Source organism: Thunnus albacares, chromosome 9, assembly GCF_914725855.1.
Source record: "Thunnus albacares chromosome 9, fThuAlb1.1, whole genome shotgun sequence".
Lineage (NCBI taxonomy): Eukaryota > Metazoa > Chordata > Actinopteri > Scombriformes > Scombridae > Thunnus > Thunnus albacares.
Window position 1 is genome coordinate 16,952,759 of NC_058114.1, and position 27,721 is coordinate 16,980,479.

The 27,721-nt window shown below is 39.1% G+C and overlaps 1 protein-coding gene and 2 long non-coding RNA genes across 3 annotated transcripts; 2 read left to right on the plus strand and 1 right to left on the minus strand.

Moving 5' to 3' along the window:
- The first annotated feature begins 356 nt into the window (after positions 1-356).
- On the plus strand, positions 357-2,413 carry LOC122988470. The gene is made up of 3 exons (XR_006404805.1): positions 357-442; positions 2,038-2,143; positions 2,327-2,413. It is a non-coding gene; the product is annotated as an uncharacterized LOC122988470 (long non-coding RNA).
- zranb2 (zinc finger, RAN-binding domain containing 2) lies at positions 1,101-5,888 on the minus strand. The gene is made up of 10 exons (XM_044360790.1): positions 5,722-5,888; positions 5,028-5,080; positions 4,821-4,929; positions 4,481-4,563; positions 4,312-4,388; positions 3,786-3,938; positions 3,531-3,691; positions 3,005-3,064; positions 2,337-2,486; positions 1,101-2,107 (listed from the first exon to the last, which is right to left on the minus strand). Exons 1-10 carry the CDS (start codon positions 5,775-5,777, stop codon positions 2,050-2,052), a joined length of 960 nt encoding a protein of 319 aa, XP_044216725.1. The 5' UTR covers positions 5,778-5,888; the 3' UTR covers positions 1,101-2,049.
- Positions 2,432-27,600, plus strand: LOC122988472. Its single transcript, XR_006404806.1, has 2 exons — positions 2,432-2,514; positions 27,295-27,600. It is a non-coding gene; the product is annotated as an uncharacterized LOC122988472 (long non-coding RNA).
- The last annotated feature ends 121 nt before the right edge of the window (positions 27,601-27,721 follow it).

The following is a 27,721-nucleotide window of genomic DNA, read 5'->3' on the forward strand; positions in this document are numbered from 1 at the left end:
GTAGTATGGGAAATGGCTGGATTATATATATTATTTTCTGCTAGCAACATACAGACATATAGGAAGCAGAAAGCTTATCACGAGTGCAACATTGTCAAACTATGTAAAAAAAAAACAACAAAAAAACAACTTTCTGGTCAAACTATTTATTTTATCCAGCCTTGAGATTTTGCCTGAGACCCCATGAGTGACAGGTATTGTAGTCTAATTTCGCGTAATGCAACTAATAACCTGACTGAACTTAGATGACTTCAGCATACTAAAGTAGAAGGAAGAAGCGCCACCTGTTGATCAGAAGAAGAACCACAACTCAAAATGTGTGACGCATCAACACATTGCTCAGTATTCAAGTACTCATATTAACTAACTCACCTGTCTAACTTACTAGCAGTAGATAGCTGAACATTTTAACTAAGCCTGGCGTCGAAATCCCCCCCAAAAGGTGTGCCAGAACTTCTGTTTTCTCTTCTAAGTAACAAAGCTAATGTAACTTAATGTTTAAAGCGAAATGGTAACTGGTCGCGGCAACGTTACCGTTAAGTACGTTAACTAGAAAATTCGGTGACGTGATTAACGGCTGCATGTCACTAGCATAACGATGCTAGCTGATGTCGCCTAACGTCTAATTTACTTCATGGGCTGTTCAGAAATTTCTATGATAGTATCGAAAAATGTCCTTCCTGCATTATTGGAAAATAAACTAAACGTAAATACAAGTAAATGCTTACAAATACTTAAACACAAAAGTTTAAGGAAGCTTACATGAGTTCCGCGTAACGTAATATTACTGTCTCAATATAATTTCCCCAACTGATATTGGTAACCTAAGTAACAGTTAGCTAATTTTTGAGATGTTACCGTTGATTTATATCCTTTCCACTGCACATTGGTAGTTTCACCGGAATGTTCCGTTAAATCTTATCAGACCATCTTATGAAATGTATTACCTTATTTAATACAACTTTGTATTTGAGATATCATTAAATAAGAATTCCTTATGTCAAATTTAGCAAGCATCCAAACGGGGCTGAATGTGCAGCTGGGTTTTTCTCATGATCTCTCAAACTTATCAAATCAAAACACAGAGAATAAACAAGAAACAATGTCAACAGGATTTTATTTACACGTGTACATTTTAGTTGTTTCACCAATAAAAAGACAGTATTGCCACATTCTACCTTTAATCTGGACATAGGAGGATTTTTGTTACTCTTGCAGCACTAATTTGGAGCACTGAAATCTATCATTTATTGACTTAGTTGGTTTCCCAAGTGACAAATGAGGAATAACTAAGTTGTAAAATAGGCCACAACTGTGAAAAACAAAAAACAAAACACCTAAACCAAATAATGTTGAACTTTCTGCCATTTATGAATATCAAAAAGTAAAATACTTACCTTGATAACACAAAATATATATATATTTATCAACAAAATAAAACAAACAGCCAAAATTCATTGCTACATCTGTTATTTTAAATTGGTGCTTAGGTACTTCACTTTTTATTTAAAAAAAAAAAAATGAAGAATGCATTTACTAAAAAAAAAAAAAAAAAAACGACAGGAAGAAAGAAAAACTGACTTTTTTCAAACACATTCTCATATGTTTTCAATGGCCAAAGAAAATAAAAAGGTAATACATTTTTTTTTTAATTTCCCAAAGATGGGCAGAATAAAATGTACTGCCACTAATATTGAGAGTAAAATGGGTTTAAAATAGGATACAGCCTCATCACAGTATATTTGATTTTCTTATAGGACCAAACATTTATGTTTATTTGACACCTATAGTTACAGACATTTGTCACAGATTGGGGTGTATGTGGATTTAAAAAAAAAAAAAAAAAAAAAAAAAGAAGTGAGCATGTAATGATGGGAAACGGCAGAGAGAAGTATGTTGCTGTCTTTTTTTTTTGCTGAGGGAAGTAAGACTTTGGAGATTCTATGAAAATGAACAGCATACTGTATGGATGTTGTTGCTTTCCTTGCAACATAACATGCACTTGTACTAAGGTTCCTTTTCTTGTTTGTCTTAAAGGCTGTAATAAAGTTATTTCTTTTTTGAACTGGAGCCAGAATGGGAGGATCCAGAGGAGTGGCCGCGGCGCCTGAAATCACACAAACACCATGGGAAGGGAAAAAAGGTCAGCAGGCTCAACTATTAACATTCAATTATACATACTTGAAACAAGTAAAAGGTCACAAGATATAAAAATGTAAAGCGTTATGACAAATGGAAAATATGGACATATTTCTGTAAATCTGAATTCCCATAAGCGAGGCGATAGATGGCTAATAATAATCAGTGCCATTGTGGTATTCCACAGAAACCCAAACCTTTCGGACGAACGTGATCTAGAACGCCTCCGTTTTCTCCCTCCAGATGAGGACCTGGAGCGACTGCGCTTCTGTCTCCTCTCAGGTGAGGAGGAAGGTGAGCGGGACCTCTTCCGGGGAGAGGAGCCCTTTCCAGACCTGGAGCTGGATCTTTTGGAGGAATAAACCAAGCACTAAGGTCAGTAGGGTCAAGGCAATAGCTCCACCAGGATGGGTATTTATCAAGCTTCTCTGAATAAGAGCACTGAGCTACAGATTTATTGTACTGGGAAAATTTATTCAAGACACTTTAAGGCTCTGTTTCACTACTTTTAAATATAGTGACATTAACTGAGTGGGCACCACTCTGCAGGGATGCTTGATGAAGACCCTAGATTAGTCTATTTAGATTTCTGAGCCTCAGTAACTCAATTCAGGTACTATTTATATTCAGGCCAAACTTAAACCTGAAATGAACCTACATTAGGTGAATGAAAACCAAAATAAAAGCTTATGAGTTTTCCTTATTGTGATTTCGAACCATATGACTATCTGCAGATTAAGGGAAAAAGTAAATAATCACTATGCAGTCTCTGCTAAAATTTAAGATAAGAATTAAGTCTGTTCTGGAGCCTTCTGCTCCATACATACACTCTCTAAAGGGAGAGAGTGCATGTCACCTCATTCACCTGGAGTGGGACCTCGAGCGAGATCCAGATCGGGAACTAGATGAGCTCCTAGAGCGGGACCTGAAAGACAAAAAACAAAACCTTTCCAATATTTTCTTCACAACAAACATAGCTACGTGGTTCATATGGCACAGATGTGACAATGAACTGCACTTTCAGTACTTAATGACACTGAGATATATTTAGAGGAGAAACACTATTCTTTCCTTATTGTATGTCATCATTGTTGAGCATATATTTAGACTAAAGTTCAATGGAGTTCATCTAATTTATCTAGTTCAAGATTACAATATGAACAATGCATTCCTTCCATCTGAACGCATAGACATCCGGAAACCCGACGTTTACACAACTCAAGATTATTCACATCAAGTTTCTTACACCACAGAAGGAGAAGGGTTAAGAAAAGAGAAAACAACAAACAGCAATACAGGACATTTAATTGATGTTGATCAGTAAATCAGAAGGAAGATTGAGCTGATACTGACATTTTGCCCGGAGTTACCCTTGACCTGTACCCTTTTACCTGGACCTCGACCGTGAACTGGAGCTGGAGGAGCGTGAGGATGAGCGAGAACGGGACGAGCCCGAGCGGCTGCCCTTTTTCTTAGCCTGCTTGTCGTCGTCATCATCGCTGGCGTCCAGGTCATACTTTGATAGATCTCCATCGTCTTCCTCATCATCATCCTGGAGAGGAAGTTTTGGGTTTTTTTTATATTAATATTGTTATCAGCTAGTATAACAATATTTCTGAATTTCTAGCTTGAGGGTCCAATCTTACATCCAGTTTGTATTTGGAAAGGTCACCCTCTTCGTCATCTTCATCATCTTCCTCCTCCTCCTCTTCATCTTTTGGCACTTCTTTCTTTTCACTTTCTTTTGAGGAGGATGTGCTGTTGGTCTTCCCACGATACTTTTTCTTTTTCCTACCAAACTGTAACAACAAAAAGAGAACATAATCCTCATCAATAAAAATTGTAGAGCTGCAACAATTAATTGGTTGATCGATTAGTTGCTGACTATTAAATTAATAGCCTGCTATCTTAATTGTTTAATTGTTCCAGCTTCTCAAATGTGAATATTTTCTGGTTTCTTTAGTCTTATATGATAGTAAACTGAATATATTTGGGTTGTGGACAAAACAAGACATTTAAGGACGTTACCCAATCAACATTTTTCAACATTTTCTGACATTTTATGGACCAAACAACTAATCGATTAATCAAGAAATAATCGACAGATTAATCAATAATGCTTCAATTGCGAATCATTACATTATTGATCATTTAGCACCAGTTGGTACCCACCTCATCATATTCACCATCTGATTCCTCTCGTTCAATGTATTCCACATTCTCCCTTTCATTAAATCCTCCACCATACCCTGGACACATAATAGAGGTTTTAAAAAAAAAATCAATAACTAGTATTCAAAAGCACACCAACAACTGGCAAACTATTTATTTGTTGGGTTACCTGTTCTCTCTTCAAGCTTGGCATATTTCGGTGTGTTACACATGTTGCACTCTGACCTCCTGGCCCAATTCACATTACCACATCTTTATGAAAAGAACAGAGAAGGAAAATAGACATCGGTGATATTTCTGTAACACATTTAAAACTTAACGACTGTAAAGACAGTTTCATATTTAACCCATTAACAAATCTTTTTCTCTTACTTCCTTGGTTCATTACTTTAAAATTCTCTGATTAAATGTACATTCAAATGCATCACCTTCAAGTAAAAAAACACATTTACTCTAACAAATATTAAAAGTATTTAATGATTGCACTGCAGTTCAAAATAAACACTTACGTTTTACACTGCCAATCATTTGCACTGAAGAGGCCTCTGCTCTTCTCAGCTAGAGTTTTCCCAATCTCTGTTCCTCCTGCTTTCATCATCTTTGCCTCTGTGGTTTTCTCTGTGAAAACAGAACAATGATCTTCAGTACAACAGCTTTTTGAAAAGGATGTATTATGCTTCTGCAAGACATAATCATTTGCACAGAAACGGGCTCACCCCTGCCACATCTGTTACAACTAGTTCTTCTTGCAAAGTTCACATTTCCACACCTGCAAAAGCACAAAACATAATGTAACGTTAGATACAGATTTGGCTTGATCTTGATGCGTACTTAATCAGGCATAAGTGTGTTACGAGCAAGTATTGCCGGATGATGTCTGTTTTATTCCCTTTTCATGTGCTACACCATTTGCTAACAGTGTTTCGTAGAACATCCTGTGTCACAGGCCTATGCACTGACAACTGCAGCTGGCTTATCTGTAATGTAGAGCACTCGCAACCTGATATTGCTGACCCCGAGTTAGGACTGTACACTCATGACATCTTGGCTTCTGCAACATAGTAAACATCCGCCACGACAGTGAGTGGACAATCTAAAACCCCAACCCACACATGCTAATGCTAGCTAGCTCAGCGCATACTGACAATGTTCAAAGTCGGTGACGCGTAAACCCAAAACCGCACCCTTAAATCCACAATTGATATGTCGTGTTTATTCTGTTTAGTGTAGATAAAATGGTGGATGTTAGGTAAATAGTTTACTTATCTAGCCAACATTAGCCTAAACTAGACGCTAGGAGGCCTCGCTAGCTAGCTGACGTTGGCCTGTTAGCACAAGCAGAGACTTTAGAAGTCTGCGACTACATTCAACTCAATATAGGGATTTATTTCATGTTTGAGGGGCACTTACTTTTTATCAGGACAAATCCAGTCCCCGTCGCTGACTCGAAAATTCTTCCCCGACATTTTAGTGCCTGTTAACACTGGCTGGCTCGTTAGCAGGGTGCGCACACTGTGCTCATGCAGCAATAGTTGGATCAGCGCCGCCCCCTCTACTGCTGCCTTCAGGTGCCTTTCGGCAGCTCTTTCACCGTAACTTTTTTTTTTCGTAATATGAAAACACGTACTGTCTCACATCCTAGGTACAGTAAAAACGGGCCAACGTTGCGCCAGGTAGTTTTTGAAAAAAACACTTCGTTCATCAGTGTAAGAACACAGCAATTATTACATACATAAGCCAACAAAGGTATACACTACTGTCTGTCTTTACCTCCCGTGTCCTAACTGTCACAATTAATGAACAGTGAAATAGGTCGTACTTTAAAAAACGTCATAGCCATGTTAAAAAATATAATTTCTGCAAGTTTACCAAACATGTAAACCAAACAACTGAGACAATAATGTACTTTTTAAACCGACTACTTATATTACTGAAAACACGTGAATGCAACATTGACAAAGAGACCAACCGGTTCTTCTTGAGAAACGTTAAACCATGCAAACTAAATATTGTAATCAGAAGATATCGGTTTCCTGCAAATGCAGTGGTGATGACAGGTTTTGTTTTAATGTGTCAAGTTTACATGTCATGCAAATATCATAGTAAACTAGAGGATAATGTATAGTGCAATGTGACTATGAACATGCTATTGAACACCAGGCACATTTTACATTCCTATAGGTATAACCTTCAGGTGTGTTTGGGAAACCCTCAGCAACACACATTTGGAAAGCAGAGTGGTTATGTGAAAAGAGTGATTAACACATGCACAAACAAAAGGGGCACAGGGTTGAGTTTTGAGATAAAGACTGAGGTAAGCCTTCAATTTGTTGAATTGAAATTACTGGCTTTGAATACATAGAGATATCTTCATATGATATTGAAGATATTGAGATTGAGGCTGTAAATGTCCAGTTGACAACATTTTAGCAAATGACTAATTAAAGATCTGTTTTAAATTATGGATATTGTTGACTGTACACACTTTCTTTAGAAATTCACAATCAAAATTTAGCATCTTTAAATCCTTAACTGATCTTGCCAGTAATGTTTTTTTTTTTTTTTTTTTTTGCAATACAAGTACTGGCCACTAGATGACAGTTAATGCCAACATTTAACACTGCACATGTCCACAGACCCTCCGGTTTTATTTTGTTCTGGCATCTGCTTGCAGTGTGTATGTGTGTGTGTGTGTGTGTGAGAGAGAGAGAGAGAGCTTACACAAACTGAATCCCACATACAAATGAATCTTATGTTATGCGTAATATACACCATAGTAAACCTTTGAGTAATAATATGATAGCTATGATATGACATTTTGTTAGATTTGCATAATCGGCTCTTCTGGGAGTGACATTGTCACAAAGAAACACATTTAAGAGATATTTATACTGGCCATGTTTGATAATATTATTATATAAATAAAGTGTAGAGGACAAATATAAGTCAAGTTTTTATCCAGGACAAAGTTGTGTCACTACAGTATAGGTAAGTTATACATTTTGAAACATTGTGGTTGTATGTTGGATGATGCCAAACTTGTACACAAAAATAGTCAAATTGTTTTAAAATCAAATGTTAATTTTAGCCTTTAAAAGAATTTTTTTAAATAGTATGTGACAGATGATAAAATTATATAAAAAAGATTTTTAAATGATATGAGCTGTGATATTTTATAGAATTTTTTACAATATTATTCATACATTTCATAGCCCTAAAATCCTTTGCTAGCATGTTTCAAATTGGTCCTTTTATGGAGATGTGTAAGGAAGTATTAAGGAAGTATCAGGTAGTTGGAAGTGTCTGTCAGTAGCACCAGTCTCACTTGAAATCCAATAAGACACTGATCTTTCACAGAATAGCTTAAAAACCAAAGAGCAGGGAGAAAGTCATCACAAGTGGTCGGTGCTGAAATCATAGAGGTAGATAAGGAGTTCAGGTTAATTCAGAGTAGAGGTAAGACATAGATCTAGGTCTGCTATTCTGGATGAGGATCTGGCTTAAGACTGTATTCCATGATTATAACATTCACATATGAAGCATTACCATTTGTACTATGTAATCTCATGAATTGTGTGGGTAAAAAACTCCAAATGATCTGAAATTCATACAAGATCCATTCAATAAGTATTAATGTAAGTCACAAATTGCAACATGATTGAATGCTATTATTTCAAAATTTTGCAAACATGTTTTTTTTAACTATCAATCAAATTTGGCCTTGCAAGAACAGGGTCAGTCCAATGACACACAAAATGTTTTATAATTACAGATGAGCTGATTTTATAGCTCTTAATGTTAGCATAGTTAAGATGCAGGAGGTAGCACGCCATATGTTGTTGAGATGTAAATGCTATTAATGAGGGAGGGGGGGGGGGGGGGGGGGGGGCTTTAAGTTGCAAGTCGGTTATTCTCCTATGTGATAATACTTAACAACTGCTACAATTTAAGAACACACCAGAGCTTAAATTGCTCGCCCTTGTCCACCCAATCTGCTGTCGGTCAAAGTCAAAGACCCTTGGAGGTCTCTGTCACAGCTGGTCCATGACCCCGATGCCACACCAGTAGCCATTTCAGTATTTCAACTATTACTTTCTCTTCTTTGGCCTCAGTTTCCTATGCCTGTTTTTGACAGGGGTGAAATGACATTGCTGAGGTTTGTCCTTTATGCCTTGGACAAGATGGGTTTATTTAATTGAGTACACTCAAGATGAACTGAACAAGATTTTTTAATCATACATTTTTTTAATCATCATGTATCTGTTAGGGAGACATGCACTTGATTTATGAGCCCTACACAAGGTTTATTAGGACTACGAGGGGGCGGGGGCAGCAAAGATAAGGTATCAGAGGTAAGAGAGGCACATTTTATGATCCAGCCTCTTTCTGTTAAAGGAAATGACTTATGGCCCTTCATCAGTATAATTCATAATATCACATACAGAGGCAAGACGTTTGATATTACATGAAAACAACAGTCTATACACACACTGTTGGTTATTCGTTCATAACAAGGCATCCCCACTGTGCTGTTTGAGTCCTGTTTACTTCATCAGTCACTTTTCATGAAGGAAGCCTCTTCTCACTGGTTGTGCAGGAGCCATCTCTACTCACTGATTTCAACTGAGTGTGTACATTCTGCTCGCTTTCAGCATTGCACAGAAAAGAATGAAGAGAGATGTGAAGCAAATGAAGCCATGAATAACTAATAAGGAGACATTGCCAGTGCTGTGTTATGTTTGTTTGCAGCACACAGTTGCATGAAAGATTCAGAGAGAAGTCGGGCAATTAAATAGCACTTAGGTAAACATCGCCTCATTACATTAAAGTGGCTTCATTGGCGGTAATGCTTTTTTAACTTTACTGTGTTCTTTCTGGCCAATGTACAGCCCACCATCTGATTGTGTCCTGGGTCAATAACACTACTAAGAGATATTTTTCATGGGTATCAATGAGGCTTTGGCTAGGCTGACACTGTTTTCTAGCCCAGTGGCTGGTTATGGCTGAGGGTTCATGCACAGCAGAGTCTCTGACAGGGAAAGGCAGTCATGTATGTAGGTTTGGATAAACCTACTGCAAGTCACCAGGGCATTCCAATATTGACAGATGGCAGGGAGCTGTTCCCGAAAAAGGGGTAGAGTGAGGGTGAAGAGTTGGAGGCTGGTGGAAGTTGACGCACTCCACTCACCACTCTTATCTCCATACCATGATTCAGCATTAATCAAGGTAGTGATATGTATTTCCCTATGCGCCAAACTATAGTCAACTGTCTGGCTGTTTGTTAACTGGAAATAATTTGATACTTTGCTGTCTATTTATTTCTGTACATTTGTTAGAGGACGGTCCAACACAGGAGAGGTGATCCTGTGTTCACACTTTAGTGGTGATAGGTGAACTGTAAGGTGCCAGTGAACCCCATCAGAGTTATACAGCATAACACAGACTACCGTGCACGCAGTGAAACAGCTCATGCTGGCAGATGTGCCGCTGCATTGTGTTGTATCTCCTTTCCTCTCATCCAGTCCTTATCACTAAAGCGCATTCATTTTTGAAGCCAGAGAGCATGTAGTTTACAATCCAGTCTCATCCTTTCTTTTAAAAGCAATCAACAAAGCATGATTTGATGCGTAAAACTTGAAAGTAATGAATCTAAATGTTAGCAGTAATAAAATGCAAGATGGAACAAGTTGCATGGCATTATCAGTTTTGATTGTGTAAAATGTATTGTACTTTGTATGTTAAGCACTCACCTACTAGTGCTGATAGTTTTGTTCATATTGATATACTTTTTGGACTAATTTCATACATTTCTATATTGATTTCAAAGATAATGTTTATCACATACTCTCACGTCTCAGATTGGCAAAAATCCCCTTTGCCTGGAAGTCTATTCCAAAGTCATGTTTTTTATGGGAAAGAAACATGTTTTTCAAAGGAAAAACAACCATCATACTTTGATCTTGCAGGTGATTTTGAGCATTCCTTGCTGACAGTATGAATGTGTCAAGTCCAGCAGATCTAGACAGGCCTGAGAATCGGAGGAGTGATGTAGGCACGAAGTCTGAGACCAGAGATTGTTCTTCAAATGGAATCAGACAATTCCACAGATAAAGTGTTTACCTGGTGATCTCACTTGATGATTCCTGCGTGTCTGCACAAAATGCAATATTCAAAGCCTTACCATCGTTAAGGCAAGGCCAGCGGGACGTTCTCCGATGTCATTTCTCAAATGGTTTTGTCAGGTCTGTCGTGCAGATTCATGTTTAATTGCTGCACATCACTTTTGGGGACCACTTGAAAAAGAAAGAAATCAATGTCCCTCCTGCTGCGTGACTAAAACATGAATTCTAAAAGCTGCTGAATTAAACAGAATACTAGTTCAGTTATGAAATATCTTTTTGTACTTTTGTTAAAGCTAAATTGAGTGAACAGACATATTAGAACAAATGTTTTCATTCATTTGATAGTAATAGAACAGTGAAGATTCTTCAGATTGGATCATGGATTATGAAACGTAATTCATGAAACAATCTTCACAATTTCATATTTCCTTTTGTATGGGATAATATTTCACTCACCATACAGTCCTGTTTTTTTTTTGAATGTTGTGTATTCTTGTGGCAGCAGAGAGAAAATGAAAATGAGATAGGTAGAGCGAAGGGAAATTGACAGATGGACAGACAAAAAGGAAGAGGAGATGGTTTCACAGTAAACAATACTCAGACTGTAATTAAGTGACCTGACTTCAATTAGAAGCATTATGTGGGGAAAATTGTTTTTGTGGTTTGATGCACTCAACCATGCATTTGATCCCACGGTTCTTCTCTGCTTATCTTTAACCCCGCCCTCGATTCAATGCTCTTTATTCACTTCGAATTTCACATCACAACTTCACTGCTGGGCTGACAGTTACTGAAGAGGTATTCTGATTGCTATATAACAATGGCTAATGCAGGAAAATGGCAAGCAGCTTCAGCGCAGCCCCGGCCTATGCGTCATCTGGCTCTACTCTTGGCAGTGACATAGTCCTGGCAGTGGGGTGATTAATGTGATAGGTGGAATTTGTCTCGTTATGTTGACACCGGCTAATAAATGCCTTGTAAACAGCCAGTCACAGCTGTTAATGCATCATCATAATCCAGGATTAGGAGGTGCCAGGCATGGCCAATAAATGCAATTAGGCACTGACAAAATTAATTCGCCCATACTCTGACTTTCCTGCACCCTGTCCATTCTGAGGGAAACTCGAGCTCCCCATTAAATAAGGAATATCTAACTCAATTTGAGTTCACTACAATGCATAATTTGTGGTATATCAACTCCAAGATAGATTGAAATGAAAACAAATATCCCTGCTTTGCTCCTCTAATCTATTTGGAATTATGGAATTATCAACAGAGGAGTCAGCTTGGAGGGGAAAAATCGAAGTAGAAAGCCGTAACACAAGTGAATAGGAGTGCAAAAATATTATTAAGCTGAAACTCATTATGTAAATGCTGTATTTCATACTTACATCCTAATATCTCATAGAGGAAATACAAGACAGGTGACTTTTAAATGTGACTGGTCAGTAAAGTCGGTCACCAAGACAGCCATTAACTTCCTGTCACTCATCTCCGTCATGCCTCATTGGTGGAAGTTGTGATGCATTTCTTCATGTTTTTACTTACCTCGCTTATTTTTAGCAACTGGGACTTTGGTCTGATGTTTTTCTAAAGATTTTAAAACACCCCCCAGCACCCAGTCAGCCCGTCCTATTACCAGAGTGATGGTCAATTGAGATGATCAATTTGCATAATGGAGCATTAAATTGGGCCCATCACACCCACCTCTCAGCAGCTTGCTCCCATGGAGGGCTCACTGAGAATGGCAATTGCTCTTGAAGGGGTGACATGTATCCTCTTTGCTGGAGTATCCTTTCACCATGCAGACTGAGGCATTTGGCTGGTGAATATACCAGCAGTCACTGAATAATGTAGACTCTTATTCATGAGTAATCTATTGCCGAAATGAAAAGTCCTAATAAAAGAGGAGTGTAATCAAGTCCAAGAATGAAAAAGAATGTTAAAGTTACAATGTTAAAGTTAGAATCAAATCTCAGATTAAGATTTTTTACTCACCTTTTCCTTTTTATTATTGTCAAACTGCTTTGCCAGAAAAAAACAAACAAATCAGAGCTCTCATAAATGACTGAAAAACCAAACTTGATATTAGTCTTTTTTTTAAAGGAGCATTTTCTTTTAAGTGTCAAAAATCGTTTCATCCTCTGTGCTCATCCATTCCCATTAGCTTAACGACTTGCTTAATTACAACGTCCATCCTCATAGTGACCAGTGGTCATTTCTTGGACACAGAGCAGATCATTTTGATTAACACCCACCAAGGAAATCTAAGACTGTTATCTTAGGCAGATTAGTTGAGCTTTTTAGGAGCATGTCAGCGCCTAAGGACCTGTGACAAATTGCATTCAGAGAGCTGCACAGATCTGAGGCCAGCAGGCTGTGATTGATGTGTGCCATGTGAGTGGCAGGGAGGAATGAGATAGAGCTGTCATGGCTTTCCTCTCCACCATGTTGCCTTTGTTTGAGGGTTTTTCTCTAGGGAGAATGCTGTCCAGAGAACAATATGGCAGAAGCTCCTTGGTGTGCAGGTTTTGTTAACTGGCCATTAGTAAGTGCCCATTTGGCTTGGTGGGAATTAGTGGCTGGCAGCTGAAGCAGATTTCATGAAATTGAGTGCATCGCTAAGATGGACTCAGATGTTTATACAGCTTTGAACATGTTTTCACTTAATTTTAAGTGTTGCAATGTTAAAAATATCTTTTTACTACATTTACTACATTTTAACTACAGTAATTCTCTGTGAAGAGGACACTGGGCATTCAAGTGATTTGCTCATGAGCAGTACCTAGAAAACTTTAATTCCCATGAGAGAGTGCTACCTTTACCTGCCACAGGCAACCCGCTGGGCTTCTACCAGCCTATCAGCTGTGGACTGACAGGTGACTGACATTAAAGAACTAAGGCAATCGGAGGTAGTTGTGAGGCTATGGATTGATACGTTTTATGAAGCTTTTGTCAGATATATGTGTGACATTGCCATTGAATGAAAGGGGTCTGTGGAGTGTGATTTTGCAATTTGATGAGGTTTGTATTCTCATAGGAGCCAAACCAAGGGCGGTTTAATTAAAAATATTTACAAATAAATTGCTCTACAAAATGAGTTATTGGGTGTCTGAAAAATAATGATTATAAGGGCAAATTGAAAACAAAATATGGATATGATACATTTAAGAGGATGATAGTATGTCTGACAAAAGTACTACATATTTACTTGATTGTCAGTACAGTATATATTTATGCTGAACTGAATTTACCCCCTTCATTATAGTAATGTATGGTTCATATATGGTTAAACGACATTATCTGGCAGGCCAAAGGTGGAAGACATCACACCTTCACTTTAGATTATTTTGTTATAAAATGATCTTATTCACAAATAACATGTAGCATTTTTATGACTGTGTGTGTCTTTTTCGTGTGGGTGTTTGGACTGTTGGTGTGCAAATTTGCCTCTCTGCAAATCTGCACATATGTATCTCTCTGGGTGTGCCAGCAAGCCTGTCTGGGTCTGTCTTGCCTATGTGAGTGTGTGTTTAGAGTCTTACACAGTCTGGTTGGTGGAGGGATTAATTGGTAAGGCTCTGCATGCATGAGTGCGATCTAATCAGTTGATACACAATAGTAAAGGTCCCTAAACAGGCAGTGATGAAATACATCTGAAGGTCTCATTCCTGTTCAATGTCTGGTCTGGTTAGTACAAGTGCAACCTGGTGCCTATACTCAAGGCTGTCACTGAGGCCAGAGCAAAAACATCCTGCTGTCTGACTGGAATCTAACTCTTTCTTCATTCCATTTTAAATGTCACACCCAAAAGACAACATGGCTGAGTATTTGCTCCTCTACGCTCCAGATCCATACCATTAGCATAAATGGGGAATCAATTATTTCAGCCCTGATGGAGCTGATTATGCAGAGACAATAAAGGCAGAAGGAAGGAGTCATAATTACAAGATGACCTATGTCGCCTTTCTACCATCACTAGTGTACCAGCACCATGTTGGTATTTCATGGGTGAGCCGGTAATTACCTGATAAGAACTGCCGGAAAAGTGGGAAAACAGATTGGCCCCTTTTGCACGTCTCTTTCGATGCACCACACTTGCATTGCAACATAGACAAACTGCTGGATCTGTGCCTCTACAACCCACTCACATGTCCTCTCTCAACACACAAGCGAGACACACTCATACGCGTGCACAGCAAAAATGTTGACTCTTCAATTTACATAAGATGTCAAATTTAACCAGTGTGTCAGACTCTTGGTACTGCTGCCCATTTGATGATAATATCCAGTGTAGCGCTCTGTGGGCTGAGGAATACAATTCAAATGACTCTATCTCTTGAGGCAGAGGTGCTGTGATGTGCCAGCCGCTCTGTAGAACAGCCCAAAACCAGCTAGTGTAGAGAAGTGGGGCTTACCACTTTCATGTCATGCCTAACAGAATGAGAGATGGGGTAACAGAGAGGCAGATAGAGTGAGCAAGGGCGATATGTGTGAAAGAGAAGAGGGTAAGGGATGGTTGTTGGGGACCAGCTACATGATTTATCTCCGGTGTAGCTTGTGAATAAAAACCCCTACCTCATGAAATCATCTCTGCTGGATGCCAGGAGAAATGTCACAGGTAATATTAAAGACACAAATTACTATTTTCTAAATGAGAATTGTGTCTGTATCTTTTATATCCATAAGGGCCACAAGCATCCTCTTACCCCTTTACTGGAATCAGCCTTTAGTCCCATCCCCCATTTATGAATCAATGCTGTTTAACAGACCACCAAGCGTTTAAAGTGGGATCTTACTTTTTCCTTGACTTTAAAGCACTGCCAGCCTGCTGGAGTCATAGTGGGAAAAACACGGGGTAGCCCACTGAATTACGATTGAGTGATATTAGCAAATGTGTTGCAAGATGTTATGAATTTTTTACATCGCTGGAAACACAGCATCCTCTTTTGAGGACAACTTTAAAGGCTTTCCTCTTCCTACCCTCGTAATAATGTTGACTATATTAGTGCAAGCAAGCAGCATGCATGTATGTATCAGTCAGAGCAGGAATCAGTGTGAGATCAGACACCACTTCGTCATTTCTACTCCGCCGTCCCACAGCTTGCTTTGAAGTGCCTGGCTGCAAAGAATAATGAGGATGCAAGGTCATTTGGGATGACTTGGGTACCAGCCCACACACACACACAGGCACACACACACAGAAACATCTCTGAAATCACCACTGAAGATCTAGAGAAATGGTTAGAGGAGGAAGGATACATATAAGTATAGAAGAAAGTATAAGATACATGGTGATCTGACTGTGTAGGAAATGGTTATCTTAAATGAAAGATTGGATCCAAAAGAATGTGTTGCGTTGCTGAGTAACATGCATGTTGTTGGAGTGAATAAAAAACATAATGTTGTGTAAGAGAGAGACACAGTGGGCTGTTCTTTTATAATTTAGCTGGTCAAGATTGTACAAAACAGAGGTGGCATGCTTGTTTCCTTGAGGGACATACGAATAAATATGACCTAATGGTGTACCATCCAACTGTTGGAAACTGAATTTTCTTCCAGCGCATCCTCAACCCAAAATTCCTTGCAAATCATGCCACATTGCTGCCACCTTTCGGGACAGCTGGGCACAATTGTGTCTGGCAGATGTCAAGGCATCCTGGCAAAGCAACACAAATCTGGGACAGTTGGACTCAGGCAACAAACAGACGGGGACATCTTCTAAATCAATGCCACCACAAGAGGACAGTGTTGATGTATCAGCCCAGAGGCTTGTTTATTAATATTGATGTCCCCACCTTTTTTATAATTTCAGACTACTTGAGTTTAACATAACACGTTTTAGATGAAAAGGTAAGTGGGAATATGTTTTCATCATCATCATTAAATTGGGTTATTAAATAGTTGAGAGGCCTCTTATTTCATACTCTATCTGAGAGCGAGTGTGTGCGTGGAATATAGTGAGGGGCTATATGGCTAACTATTTCACTCTTTAATAACCTCTGTTGAAATGAGAGTTTTGGGGATTGAGATAACAGCCGATTATCACTCTGTGTTATTGTGATAAGCTTGCAAAGAAAACTACACAGAGACACAAGGCATAGCCAATTATGAAAATGAAAACCTATTCATTGAGTCAAGCCCTATTCTTTTCAGACTGTAACAGCCTGACACAATAGATATTCTCCGCTGATTCCCAAATGACTTCCTGTCATGTTGATACAGATACAGGTTTATTTGAAGTCCATGGGTGTGGTGAATTATAAATACGGATTCCTAATCACTAAGCTAACATTATTAGTCTACAGTGCATTACTTCCCTCATTCCCATAAACATTCATATTAATACCGATTCATGCTTCATAATAATTGTGTGGACACCTAGTCACAGAAAATATAAAGAGCTTAGACAGAGTATTCTCTGTGAAGGTTTTCTCATATACACAGACACCTTGTCTCCTTGTATTTCAATCAAACAGATACCAATGTCAGTATTCAGGTGGTCATTGTAGGCGTGTGATGACTGAAAAGAAGGAGCAACAGCACTATATTGTCTACATTTCCATAAATATTCTATCATACTGACACAAACTAAGTTTAGTGGACATGTGTGATTGTGGAGAGTTATTGGTGTGGACACCTAAATACAGTGGCTTCTCCCAACAGTGTCATAAACTTACACTTATACTGATGCACACAGAGGTTCATTGGATATTTGTGGGTTGGGTAAATTGTCAGTATCAACAGTTAAATACAGGTACTTTCTCTTTCTCTAAAATGTCTTATATTGACACAGAAGAGGATTTGTAATTTTGAATGTGAGAAAGTATCATAATAGAAACTTATTAATAAAATACAGATTGGCTGTGTCTCATTCCATACAACAAATTATATATTCATGTCTAATTCTCATAGTATACTGTTTTCACAGTATACTGAAAATCTCTGTACTCAATTATTTGTACTAATAGGAAAAGATGCCATACATGCACTGACATACATCAATCAGTCTGCAACTCTAGCCACTGACTAATTGGAGTCTCTGTTGGTTGCCTGGCAACCCAATGGTGAAAACGAGACCAGGAGGTCACTGTGCCCAGCCAATAAATAGCCTGGCAAATAACCCCCATCAAACTGCAACACACTTCGGTTTTGTACAGATTAAACAAAAGAGATACAGTATAACAAGCCAGGATACAGGGGCTGTTTCGTCCATTTCTAAACTGTATGCTAAGCTAAGCTAACCAGCTGCTGGCTATTACTCTTTTATTGCACAGATATGATGATGGTGTCAATCCTCTCATCTAACTCTCACTTTTACTGTGTTAATACAATATATAGCTGCTTAAAATTAGTATATAGTACGGAATTAGGATACAACGAGTAATTATTGTAAGAGTACATTCCTAAATTGGGTTCTCAATTACAGTAGAGCATCCAATTGAGGACCCATTACATACCCATTAACATCCATTTAAAACAGATACAGATCTCAGTATAGTGGATTTCTGCAGCTGTTTTACACTACAATTATGGATACCAACCAACCCAACTGAGACAATGTCCTCTCTCCCTGCATTCCCATCAACTTCCACTCACATTAATGCTGAACCTGAAATTAAATGTCAGGATTCAACAGATATCTATTGCTGTCACCACTGAGGAAAAATAGAGGAATGTGTTACACTTTTGCTCTCTAACCTCTGTATAATACTCCATATGCCTCCAATCCACTTTCCACTCGTGCTCCCAGCTTCTTTTTTCTTCGTCACAGAGCAGACACCCATGAATGCATGCTGACCCCATATGCCTCCTCAGTATGCAGGAGAGGTATGTGTGTGTGTGTGTGTGTGTGTGTGTGTGTGAGTGACGGTGTGTGCACAGCAGTTAGTGGGGTGAAGCACAAAATGTGTTATATATCTAGATAGGTGTTGGTTTGTTAAAGAATTTCTGAAGGCTGATACATGTCAGTGATGATCTTAAACTGAAGGTACTGACAACTGATATTTGTGCTATACATTTCTTTCATTGGTCATTTTGTAAGAAAAAATTAACACAATGTCACTTGACCTACAAACAGACTAATGCTCTTAAAGGACTTAAAAGGATATAAGTCTTATCCCTCATTAGGCTTTCCCTAGAGAATATAACAAACATAAAAAACTGTTCAGTGCCTCCTCGACACTTCTATTCTCTGAAACAGCATTGACACCACTGTATGACAGGACACAAGAGTGTCCAAAATCACTCCCTTGTTCATGTATTCCCCATTCACTACATCAATGGTTTCCAGCCTGGGGAATGACCCCAAGGGGTCCCAAGATAAATCTAAGGCATCTAAAAATTCTTCAACTGAAACAATCTGACAAGGAAAAATCATCACTTTTGGTCGAACTACTTATAACTCAAGTGCACACTAAGGACCAGGTTATGTTCAAAAAGAAGTAGCTTGTATGCCATGCTGTCCATCCTTGTTGGAAATCAAATGTGTATATAGTTGTTCAGAATGGCCACATTTGGAGGCAGAATGAAAAGCTGCTTGCCTTAAAGAGAGGGGAGACATGATATCATTTACAGCAAACACGGTGGTAATGGTGCGCATTTTCCAGTCTCCTGGAGTACATACATGGTGTTGCACTTGGTTGTTGAGAGGGAAGTTAAAACCCTGGCTCCTTTTTCACCTCAGTACACTTGGCCAATCAGAGCGTGAAAGTGGGTGTGAATGTCAGATTGTCAGTTACAGAAACTGTCGGACACCTTCCCTATAACCTTCCTTAATCCGATGCCGGCAAGGTGTGGGGGTAGAGGGAAAGCATACACCAATGTTATGGCAATAATCTGTGGTGTGGGGTCACAAACAGGCATTGCTATCTATCTATCTATCTATCTATCTATCTATCTATCTATCTGTCTATCTATCTATCTATCTATCTATCTATCTATCTATCTATCTATCTATCTATCTATCTATCTATCTATCTGTCTATCTATCTATCTATCTATCTATCTATCTATCTGTCTATCTATCTATCTATCTATCTATCTATCTGATTCATATCTCGCTGTAGCTGCACTATAATTTGTGCTATAATGTTTTATCTGTCCTATTCAATTTTTAGCTTATTTTTATTTTTCCATTTAACTCTTTCATTTTCTATTTAGATTTGTCTTCTTATAATACCTTCTCTCTTTTACATTTTATCTTAGTGCAGGTTTTGCAGACTGCAACTCTGATTTTCCTGCAGGCCATTATAGTCTCTATATACAGTATTGGTTGAACCCTATATATTGTATTGTATTGTATTGTATTGTATTGTCCTGTGTGTATGTGCTTGTGATTGTGCTTGTAAAGCCTGTCTGAATACTAGCACAGAGTGTCTGTGTTTCTCTCTGGCTTATCATTGTATGCGTGTGATTTTGAGTGCTTGCATGTTTGTGTGTACCGCACAGAGCAACTGATGTGGCTGTCAACTTGGCCCAGGCCCAGGAAGCCACATCCAAACATTCACAGCTGTTGTGACTGTCCTCTGTGGCAATCCTGACACACTTTCATTCTGAAATACACACTCACAATTAATTTAGTTTCCATTATGGGCTAACTTCATATCATGTTGGTTATATGAGGAAGAGCAGGAATCGCTGAACGTGAGAGAGTATTGGTTCCTCACATCTCCTATTCATTACAATGCCTTTGATGAGTTCATCACGTCAGGGTTGGCTAATGAGTTTGAAAGGCGAGTGTCTGCTTTGCTCAGGGCTTGCTGACAGCAATAAAAGCCTGTGAGCCCTCTGCAGTGATGCCTTAGATGTGGAGTGGCCTTGTCAGGGGTTGACAGCTCTGCACGATAGAAAAGCAATGCCGAAAACACTCTTTGTTATGAGCTAATCAATTTGAAACTGATCAATAATTTAGTTTCAGTCATTACAGCTGGTCTGATTGCTCTCCTTAGTCGTCTTTGCTTCTGTCTTGTGTGTGTGTGTGTGTGTGTACAATATTTACTATGTAACTGTCACTGTATCCCTGCCACCTTCTCTTTATATCTCTTTTTATCTGTCTTTGTCTGTTTTTGATCACATCTTTCTGTGTGTTGTTTTTATGATGTGGTGCTAAATCTCTTCCAGACCCACTTTATTTGATTCTCAAATATTATCCATCAAACTTGCCATGTATGTCGTAATCAACCATTCTTACTACATTCTCCATTGACTACAGATCGGTCGGTCCTTGTTAAGAGCATCCGTCTTGAAAGGGAGGTTTGTCTTAGTCCATAGAGGTGGTTAGGTCACTTTGACACATTTCATTCTGGGGCACTTGATTGCAGTATACTAAGCAATCCCCATGGAAATAATCTAGGATTATCCTTGTGCAATGCTTATCCCCCACATCTCTGAAATGGATTTTCCCAAGACATCAACCAGCACATGGTCACAGACTGCTTAGACTGCAGTGCCTGTCATCTGTGATTCCATTTTTGTCCATATGTGAGAGTGAGATGGTTTATGCCAAGTGTGGCCCCTGATGATTTCCCTGTCTTTCATGACCAGAGGCAATGGGCAGTGGCGCTACGCCAGTCACCATGGCATATCATTATGTCCATGTGTGAGACCTCAGAGGGTTGCCTGCCAAAGGGCACACACTATGGGCAGTGGGTATCTTAATCACAAAGCATAAACACAAATCCAACTTCTGCCAGCCTTCCTCAGATATTGGACCATGCCAGACACTGCCAGTCAGTACCTTTGTTTTTAGCCCAGCTAGGCTGGGCTTAGATATTAACTTTATTTCCTCATTGTTTTGGGCCTCACATATCCCCACTCCTATATTTCTGGAAATAATGATAATAATTGCAAAATCAACTAATTTACTTCCTTCAAATATATTTAAATCCCTATATATAGAAAAGTATTGGAGTGAAAACCATTCCTTATGCCACAACCTGGGCTTACACATTTGATCAAGGTAACAAAATACAGTAATGACTGTAAAACATTTACACCAAATAGGGAAATCTTTCATGCTCTTAGGTTATATGGTCTTTGCACAACTATTGTTTGCCAAAAAGTCATTCACAAACAAAGACATGCACAATATGTTATCCTACATACTGACATTATTTCTGTTTGGGGTCAGTTAGACCTTAGAGATGTCCAACTCCCTCTCAGACCGTTCTTATGAACAAATTGTATGTACTGTCCAATAACAGAAATGCAAATTTAATATATTTGGAACTGACCTATTTGGAATTTGGGAGGGATAGTGTAGTATAAAAAATATGAAAATCCACTATATTTAACCATTTACTGCTGGGGTGCCTGAGACTATCTATCTATCTATGAAAATGTGTCTTTAATATCAAAGAGACAGTGTCAACCTTTCCAAGTGGCATGGTACAAACAGACGGCATGACTGTTTGTACTGTCCCTTGAATGACAAGTCCGAGTCAAGTGACCAGTGGGAACAGATGGATTGGGTTTAGAGGGGGCCCTGATGAACTTCAGCAGTGTCTCTGTTCCTCACAGTCATACGTCGTCCTGGCAGTCGTGCAGGGATTGTTCGATTTGCGTCATCGGTTCCATGTGGAGGATAGGGGAGTTGATGTAGATGTAAGTCTACTTGATTCCCAACAGTGCTAAATATCTGACCTGTACTGGTTCTGTCAGACTGATTGGTGTTGTCTGCTGCCTCTCACGAACCTGTTTGCGATGGGCATTTTACAATCATGCTGAGAGAATCAGGCCTCTCTGCCTGACACAGATGAGCTCTGGAGCCTGGCCCAGGTAGTGGATGATGTAGGCTAGCCACAGGCCATCGATGAGCAGCTTTTGCTCCCAGTTCCCTCCTTCCATGTTTTCCATTTTCCCCTCCCTCCCTGTCTCTTGCACACTCCTCCCTCCTAGTCTCCTAGGCATGCTGCACCTGTCCCTGCACCAAAAATACCCAGGGATGCCAGCAACCCTGCAATCTGTCACCTCCAGGGCCTCACTGACATTTTTAATCAGAGAGTGATAGGATCACAGGTATAGACGATATTTACCCCCTTAGCAAACACACTCCCCATACTCAAGGCTTAGCTAGGAGTGTGATTTGTGGGGATCATTGTTGTGAGAGTGGTACACACTGGTTTTGGAGAGGTAACAAAAACAGGAGCTGTGTTTCCATCGGAAAGCTTTTTGTCTCTGCATGGTCCGTGGGGTAGACACAGCTTTGTGGTTTTGAAGACAGAAATACATCAAAGGATACATGTGATGGAGTCCAATTATTGGAGTGTCAGGATTAAAAGCCAATATGTAAAACACACTTTGACTTTCCCACCCTTTCATGCTTTCTTAGTCTCACACCAAGGGGGATAATGATTTCTCCACAGCAAAAAAGAGAGGCTGGTAATGGGTAATGCTGTGAAAGCAATACAACAAACATTCAGGATATTAGTGCTTTTAATAAAGATAGTAGATCAGGCTCCAACAGTGTTCATGCAAGTAGCAGAGAGTGTAGGCTGATGAGAAATGTTTTGTTCACACCTAACATACCTCCGTATCTACTTCCGCCAAAAGTTTGTTACATCCCATTGGCAGTTTTTAAAAATGCATGCTGAAGGCAAACTTCTTTGGCCCTCACCATAAAACATTTCTTTTGTATCATGGGATGCTGCAGCCTCGGGAAAAATAACAAAGGATCTCTTGAGCAGGATAGTCCAAATAAATCCCAAAAGGAAAATGCATTTTGTTTTTTACCTCAGTGATGATAATGGATAATTAATGCCACAGTGAACAAGAGAAATGTCCTATATAGTCATTGTCAGGACCCTGCTGAGGAGAAGACTCACACACAGGCAGATGTTACCCTCAGGCGACTGATCTACAATCAGATTCCTCTCTCTTCCCCCATGTTTCTGTGGACAATAAGAGGCAAAATTATAAAATCATCTATATATCTGTGAAAGGAACAGTATTCACCTTCATCAGTGCAGCTGTTGGCTGTTGATGCAGACAGGTGAACAGGGTAAGTAATCAAATGAGAAGTTCAAAAATCCACCAAATCCACCAGAGAGATAAACTTCGCTCCTCAGCCGAACTTAGCTGCTGTATAATTAATGGTTATGGAGTGTCTCTCATCTCACTATTTTCTATTGCTCTTTGTCAGGGGCAGCCTATATAGTGTGCTGTGGCTGTGTCCCATTTCCCAGATAAAAAATGTCTGGGTAAGGGAATGGCTGCCATCCCCTCTATGGTTGAATAATGGTGTGATGCCCTTGCTGTGCAGCCCCTTGGGGATTATGTTTCAACAGTAACCTGCCAGAGTAAAGGTTGTGGCAGTAATTAAAACCAAATATTTAAGAGTTGGCCAGCGGTCCAGCGCTGAATTTTCAGATCAATGTGGGCCAAGCCCAAGGACCTTGTTGCCTGCCCAGGGCTCCATGTGCCCCACAGAGAAAGTCAAACAGATTGAGTCAGCTCAACTGCTGGCTAACTCACTGAGCTGTAAGGCTGCATGCCTGCTGGGACCTCTTGTTACAGAGCTGGTTTCTTTTTTCTAATGTTTACTAAGGAGAGGAATGGGATGCACTGCTGACAGCTTTGAGCACAGGGCTTGTTCACTGTGCTGAGTACACTGGATGCTTAAAGTTAATAACATTTTTTACTTCAGTACAAGAGCATTATGCTTCAAACAAGTTCTTCCCAGCAACAGCAGGAGAATTTCCTCATGCATCTCTTGAAATGCTGTCTAAAAAGTCTCTCTCATGCTGCCACTAGCATAAGGCTGAATGCATGCCAGAGCTGTTTAAACCTAACTAACCCAGACCTTGGGAAAGAGATATTTCACACGCCACTTTGTGATACGAATGCTTTTCTTTTAATGCATTCACAACTCCTTCATACCAGACAGTTAGCAGTGTTATCCCACTGCTCGTTACAGGTCACATAACACCCTGGTCTTCAACCGTAGTTCCATACATATCACTAGTTTACAGTGCAGACTGTGCAGAAGTGGGCTCATTTATTTGGTGTCACATAATGCAACAAACTACAGTAACTACAGTAAGTATTTATTTTTGGTTGAGAGAAGAAAACAACACAATTTGGTAAAATATTATAGTATGTAATAACTATAAAACCTTTTAGTGTAAGTTTCTAGCAATCCTGTGGAAGCTTATGTTCTCCCCCTCCAACCAAAGTGCAGCATTGCCAAACCTGCATCAGAAGGTCAGGATCAGGGTAACAAAGCCAGGTTAGAATTCAGACTGTCCTCTCCACATGTGTCACAGCATTGGTCTGACAGAGGTATAAAAGGCACTTTAGCCATGAGTTTGCTATCTCTACCTATTACATTATTAACTCAAAATGTTCCAGTTATTAATAGACTCATAGAGCATAGTACACGTCAAAGCCAACATGAAAAAGTGCTTAATTGTCATGTGTAATAATGAATATTATGAAAAAAACATCCCAAGAAAAGAGCTTTAGAGATACACTCATCCTAGTTTTCCAGTCCCTTTTGAATTGAGTTGTTCTCTTGAATCACTCACCTTTGTAGTCAAAAGTAATCAGAATCCAAAATCACAGAACAACTGCCAACTCTACTCCCTGGCAGCCATCTCCTGGAGGCACTTAGTGGGCTGGCAGATAACATTCTTTGAGGTTCATCACAACCTCTCCACCATTTCTTCAAGACACTTCCCTTAGGCCAAAAACTTAAGACCCTAACAACCGAGAATATTTTTTTTCAATCATGTATACCCTGTGCATTCACACATCCCAACACCTACAAGCGATGAAAACTGTTGGTTACAGCAAACATGCATTAATGTATGATTCCTCAAAGTATTTAAAGGACTTCTGGTTCATTATTTGTTAAATTTCCAGTATGTTAGGTGTGATATTGTATTGTGTCCATTGTATGCTGAAAGATGTCAGTGAGACAAATGTTGACAAAATGTTAACAAAATCCTTGATAGAAAAATATTAATAAGTTAATTCTCACTTTTATAAGCACTTTGTATGGAATCAACATGGCACATACTGTTAGAAGAACAAATAGTTCGGAATACCATGAAAATGATAATTTGAAGCTGCTGTAGGGAAGTGTGGTGTATGGGTGGATTTTGGGGGAAAAATGAAAACAAGTCCACATTCTTTGTTGTTTAGGGGCTTTTGAGCCTTTTCCTCAAAGCCTTCTCACGAAAGAAGTCCATATGCAAATGCAGGCTGAAAGCTGAAACGCTATGGACTATACAAAAGAAAGAGCAAAACATTATGTTTATGATTAATAAACTACCTGATATTTCATTGAGCACAGTTATTCCTTAAACAAGAGTACATTTTCTGTTTGATCTTTCGTTTTGTCTTTCTTTACAGTCATACACTACCATGCTCCTGTGAGGTGTAACTCCAGACAGCAGGTACAGGTTGGATGCCCTGTACCAGGGCCATTTTTGCCATTTTTGCCTATTTGCATTATGAGTGATTGCAGTGGGCCCCTGTGAGGTGTTTTTTTTTTTTTTTTTTCACGCCCTCTTAAATGGCTATATTTTATTTAGCACTTTTATTCTATATTTTAGGTTAACTCATGTGCCTGTCAGACTGATTTTGTTTACATTAGTTTATCATTGGTTATACAGCGTAGCGGAAGTTCCTGTTGGAGGAAATATGTTAAGTCCTGCTCCTCCCCCAAACTACGTGGTGAGGAGAGTTGATGAGAGCAGACACAGAGAGGAGAAGAGTGTGAAGTGAGTGAGAAACTCTGTGGATATCATAAAATATAAAAATAATAAAAGTTAATAAATGTGTATGTAAAAACCGAATTTGAGTACAGCAGACAAGTGGAGTGACCAAGTGACCAATCCAGGGACCTGCATGCTGTGGGTTAACTATTCTTTCGTAATAATGTCATAGTTAGTCAATTTTTCGGCTAAGCTAGTGTAGCTACCTCCTCCATTAGCGGTCGACATGTGGTACTGCAGGGACAGTGTGTATATTCTATGCAGTATGCAATTATTTTTTAATGCTGTTATATTGAGATCACAAGTTAATTTGTCTTGTTATATCGAGAAAACAAAAGGCCCATTTCTCGAGATAATTTATCACAAGATTTATCACGAGTGGAGCTCATTCTCATTTGTTCAACTGTCTCCTCTCCATGTTTTGCTCACATAGATGCACCTATTTAGATCAGGTGCAAGAAGCCTACAGGTGGCTCTTAAATGTGCAGTTTGTAGAATTTAGTGGCATCTAGCGGAAGAGAATTGGCAGAAATGGGATATAATATTCATAAATATGTTTTAATTAGTATATAATCACCTGAAAATAAGAGTAGAGAGTGTGAAGGTATGTCACGCTTCATTGTGTGTTGGGATGGGGGCGCCATCTTTAGAGGAACACACTCTGTTACCTGCCTGTGCCTGCTACGGTGCTATGGTAGTTGCCAGCTTACCTTTTGTTTTGTTTGGCTAAAAAGTTGGTTAAATCGTCAAATAGTTTAAAAGTTACAAATCCCTAGAAGCTCATGAACAGTTTTGCAGTGGCTGGGTGCAAGATATGCTAATTCACAAGCTGGCACACTGCGAGAGCACAGTCATACTCACAAAGGTAAGTTGGCACTCCTCTTTTTGGCTCAATTGTTAAACCAAACAAAATGCAAAACTTACCAGACAGTCAAAGGACAGACAGCAATGAAGTGTCTGTTCAGCGTGAAGAACAATAATTATCTGAACTTAACTGAAGTGTTTTGTGAAGTGACAATAGTAATCATACTGAACAAAAGGGGAAAATTAGTTGTCTTTTGTATTTCAGTGGTCACATATACTTACATTGAGCTCAAACTGATCTATATACAATTAATTTACACATGTCATTGTATTTACAGAAGCAGCTTGTGCCACAGTACAGTGCAGCAGATGAGGACACCTCCAGCTAGGACATCAGACCCTCTATTACTCTTGTCCACTCTGCCTCAGTCTTTGAAAGAAATGTAGAGATGGACAAAAGTTTGAACATTCACAGAAATCAAACATGTATATTTTATTAATGTCCTTGTTACCTGAGCAGACCTGACTGTGATTCTCTCTTCTTTTTCTCAGTATTAATGTGAAAAGTTAACCCCGTATTACACATGTAATTGTTTGAATGTAATGTACAGTAACAACATTAAAGCCAGTGTAATACAAGACCAGTAGACTTGTCATCGTGGATTATTATTACATTTTTGGTTGATTTGGACACCTGGTAACACAAAGAGCATTAGATTTTTTTCAGTAAACTGTTGCAAATAATTTATGTTCAGGTTCTCTGCA

Excerpts from the sequence above, each read along its gene's own strand:
- zranb2 (XM_044360790.1), bottom strand. The coding sequence starts at position 5,777 with ATGTCGGGGAAGAATTTTCGAGTCAGCGACGGGGACTGGATTTGTCCT. Across the intron at positions 4,564-4,820 it reads AATGATTGGCAGTGTAAAAC|ATGTGGTAATGTGAATTGGG; the intron begins GTAAGTGTTTAT and ends CTTTTCATAAAG. Across the intron at positions 2,108-2,336 it reads AGATCACGTTCGTCCGAAAG|GCGCCGCGGCCACTCCTCTG; the intron begins GTTTGGGTTTCT and ends GTGTGATTTCAG.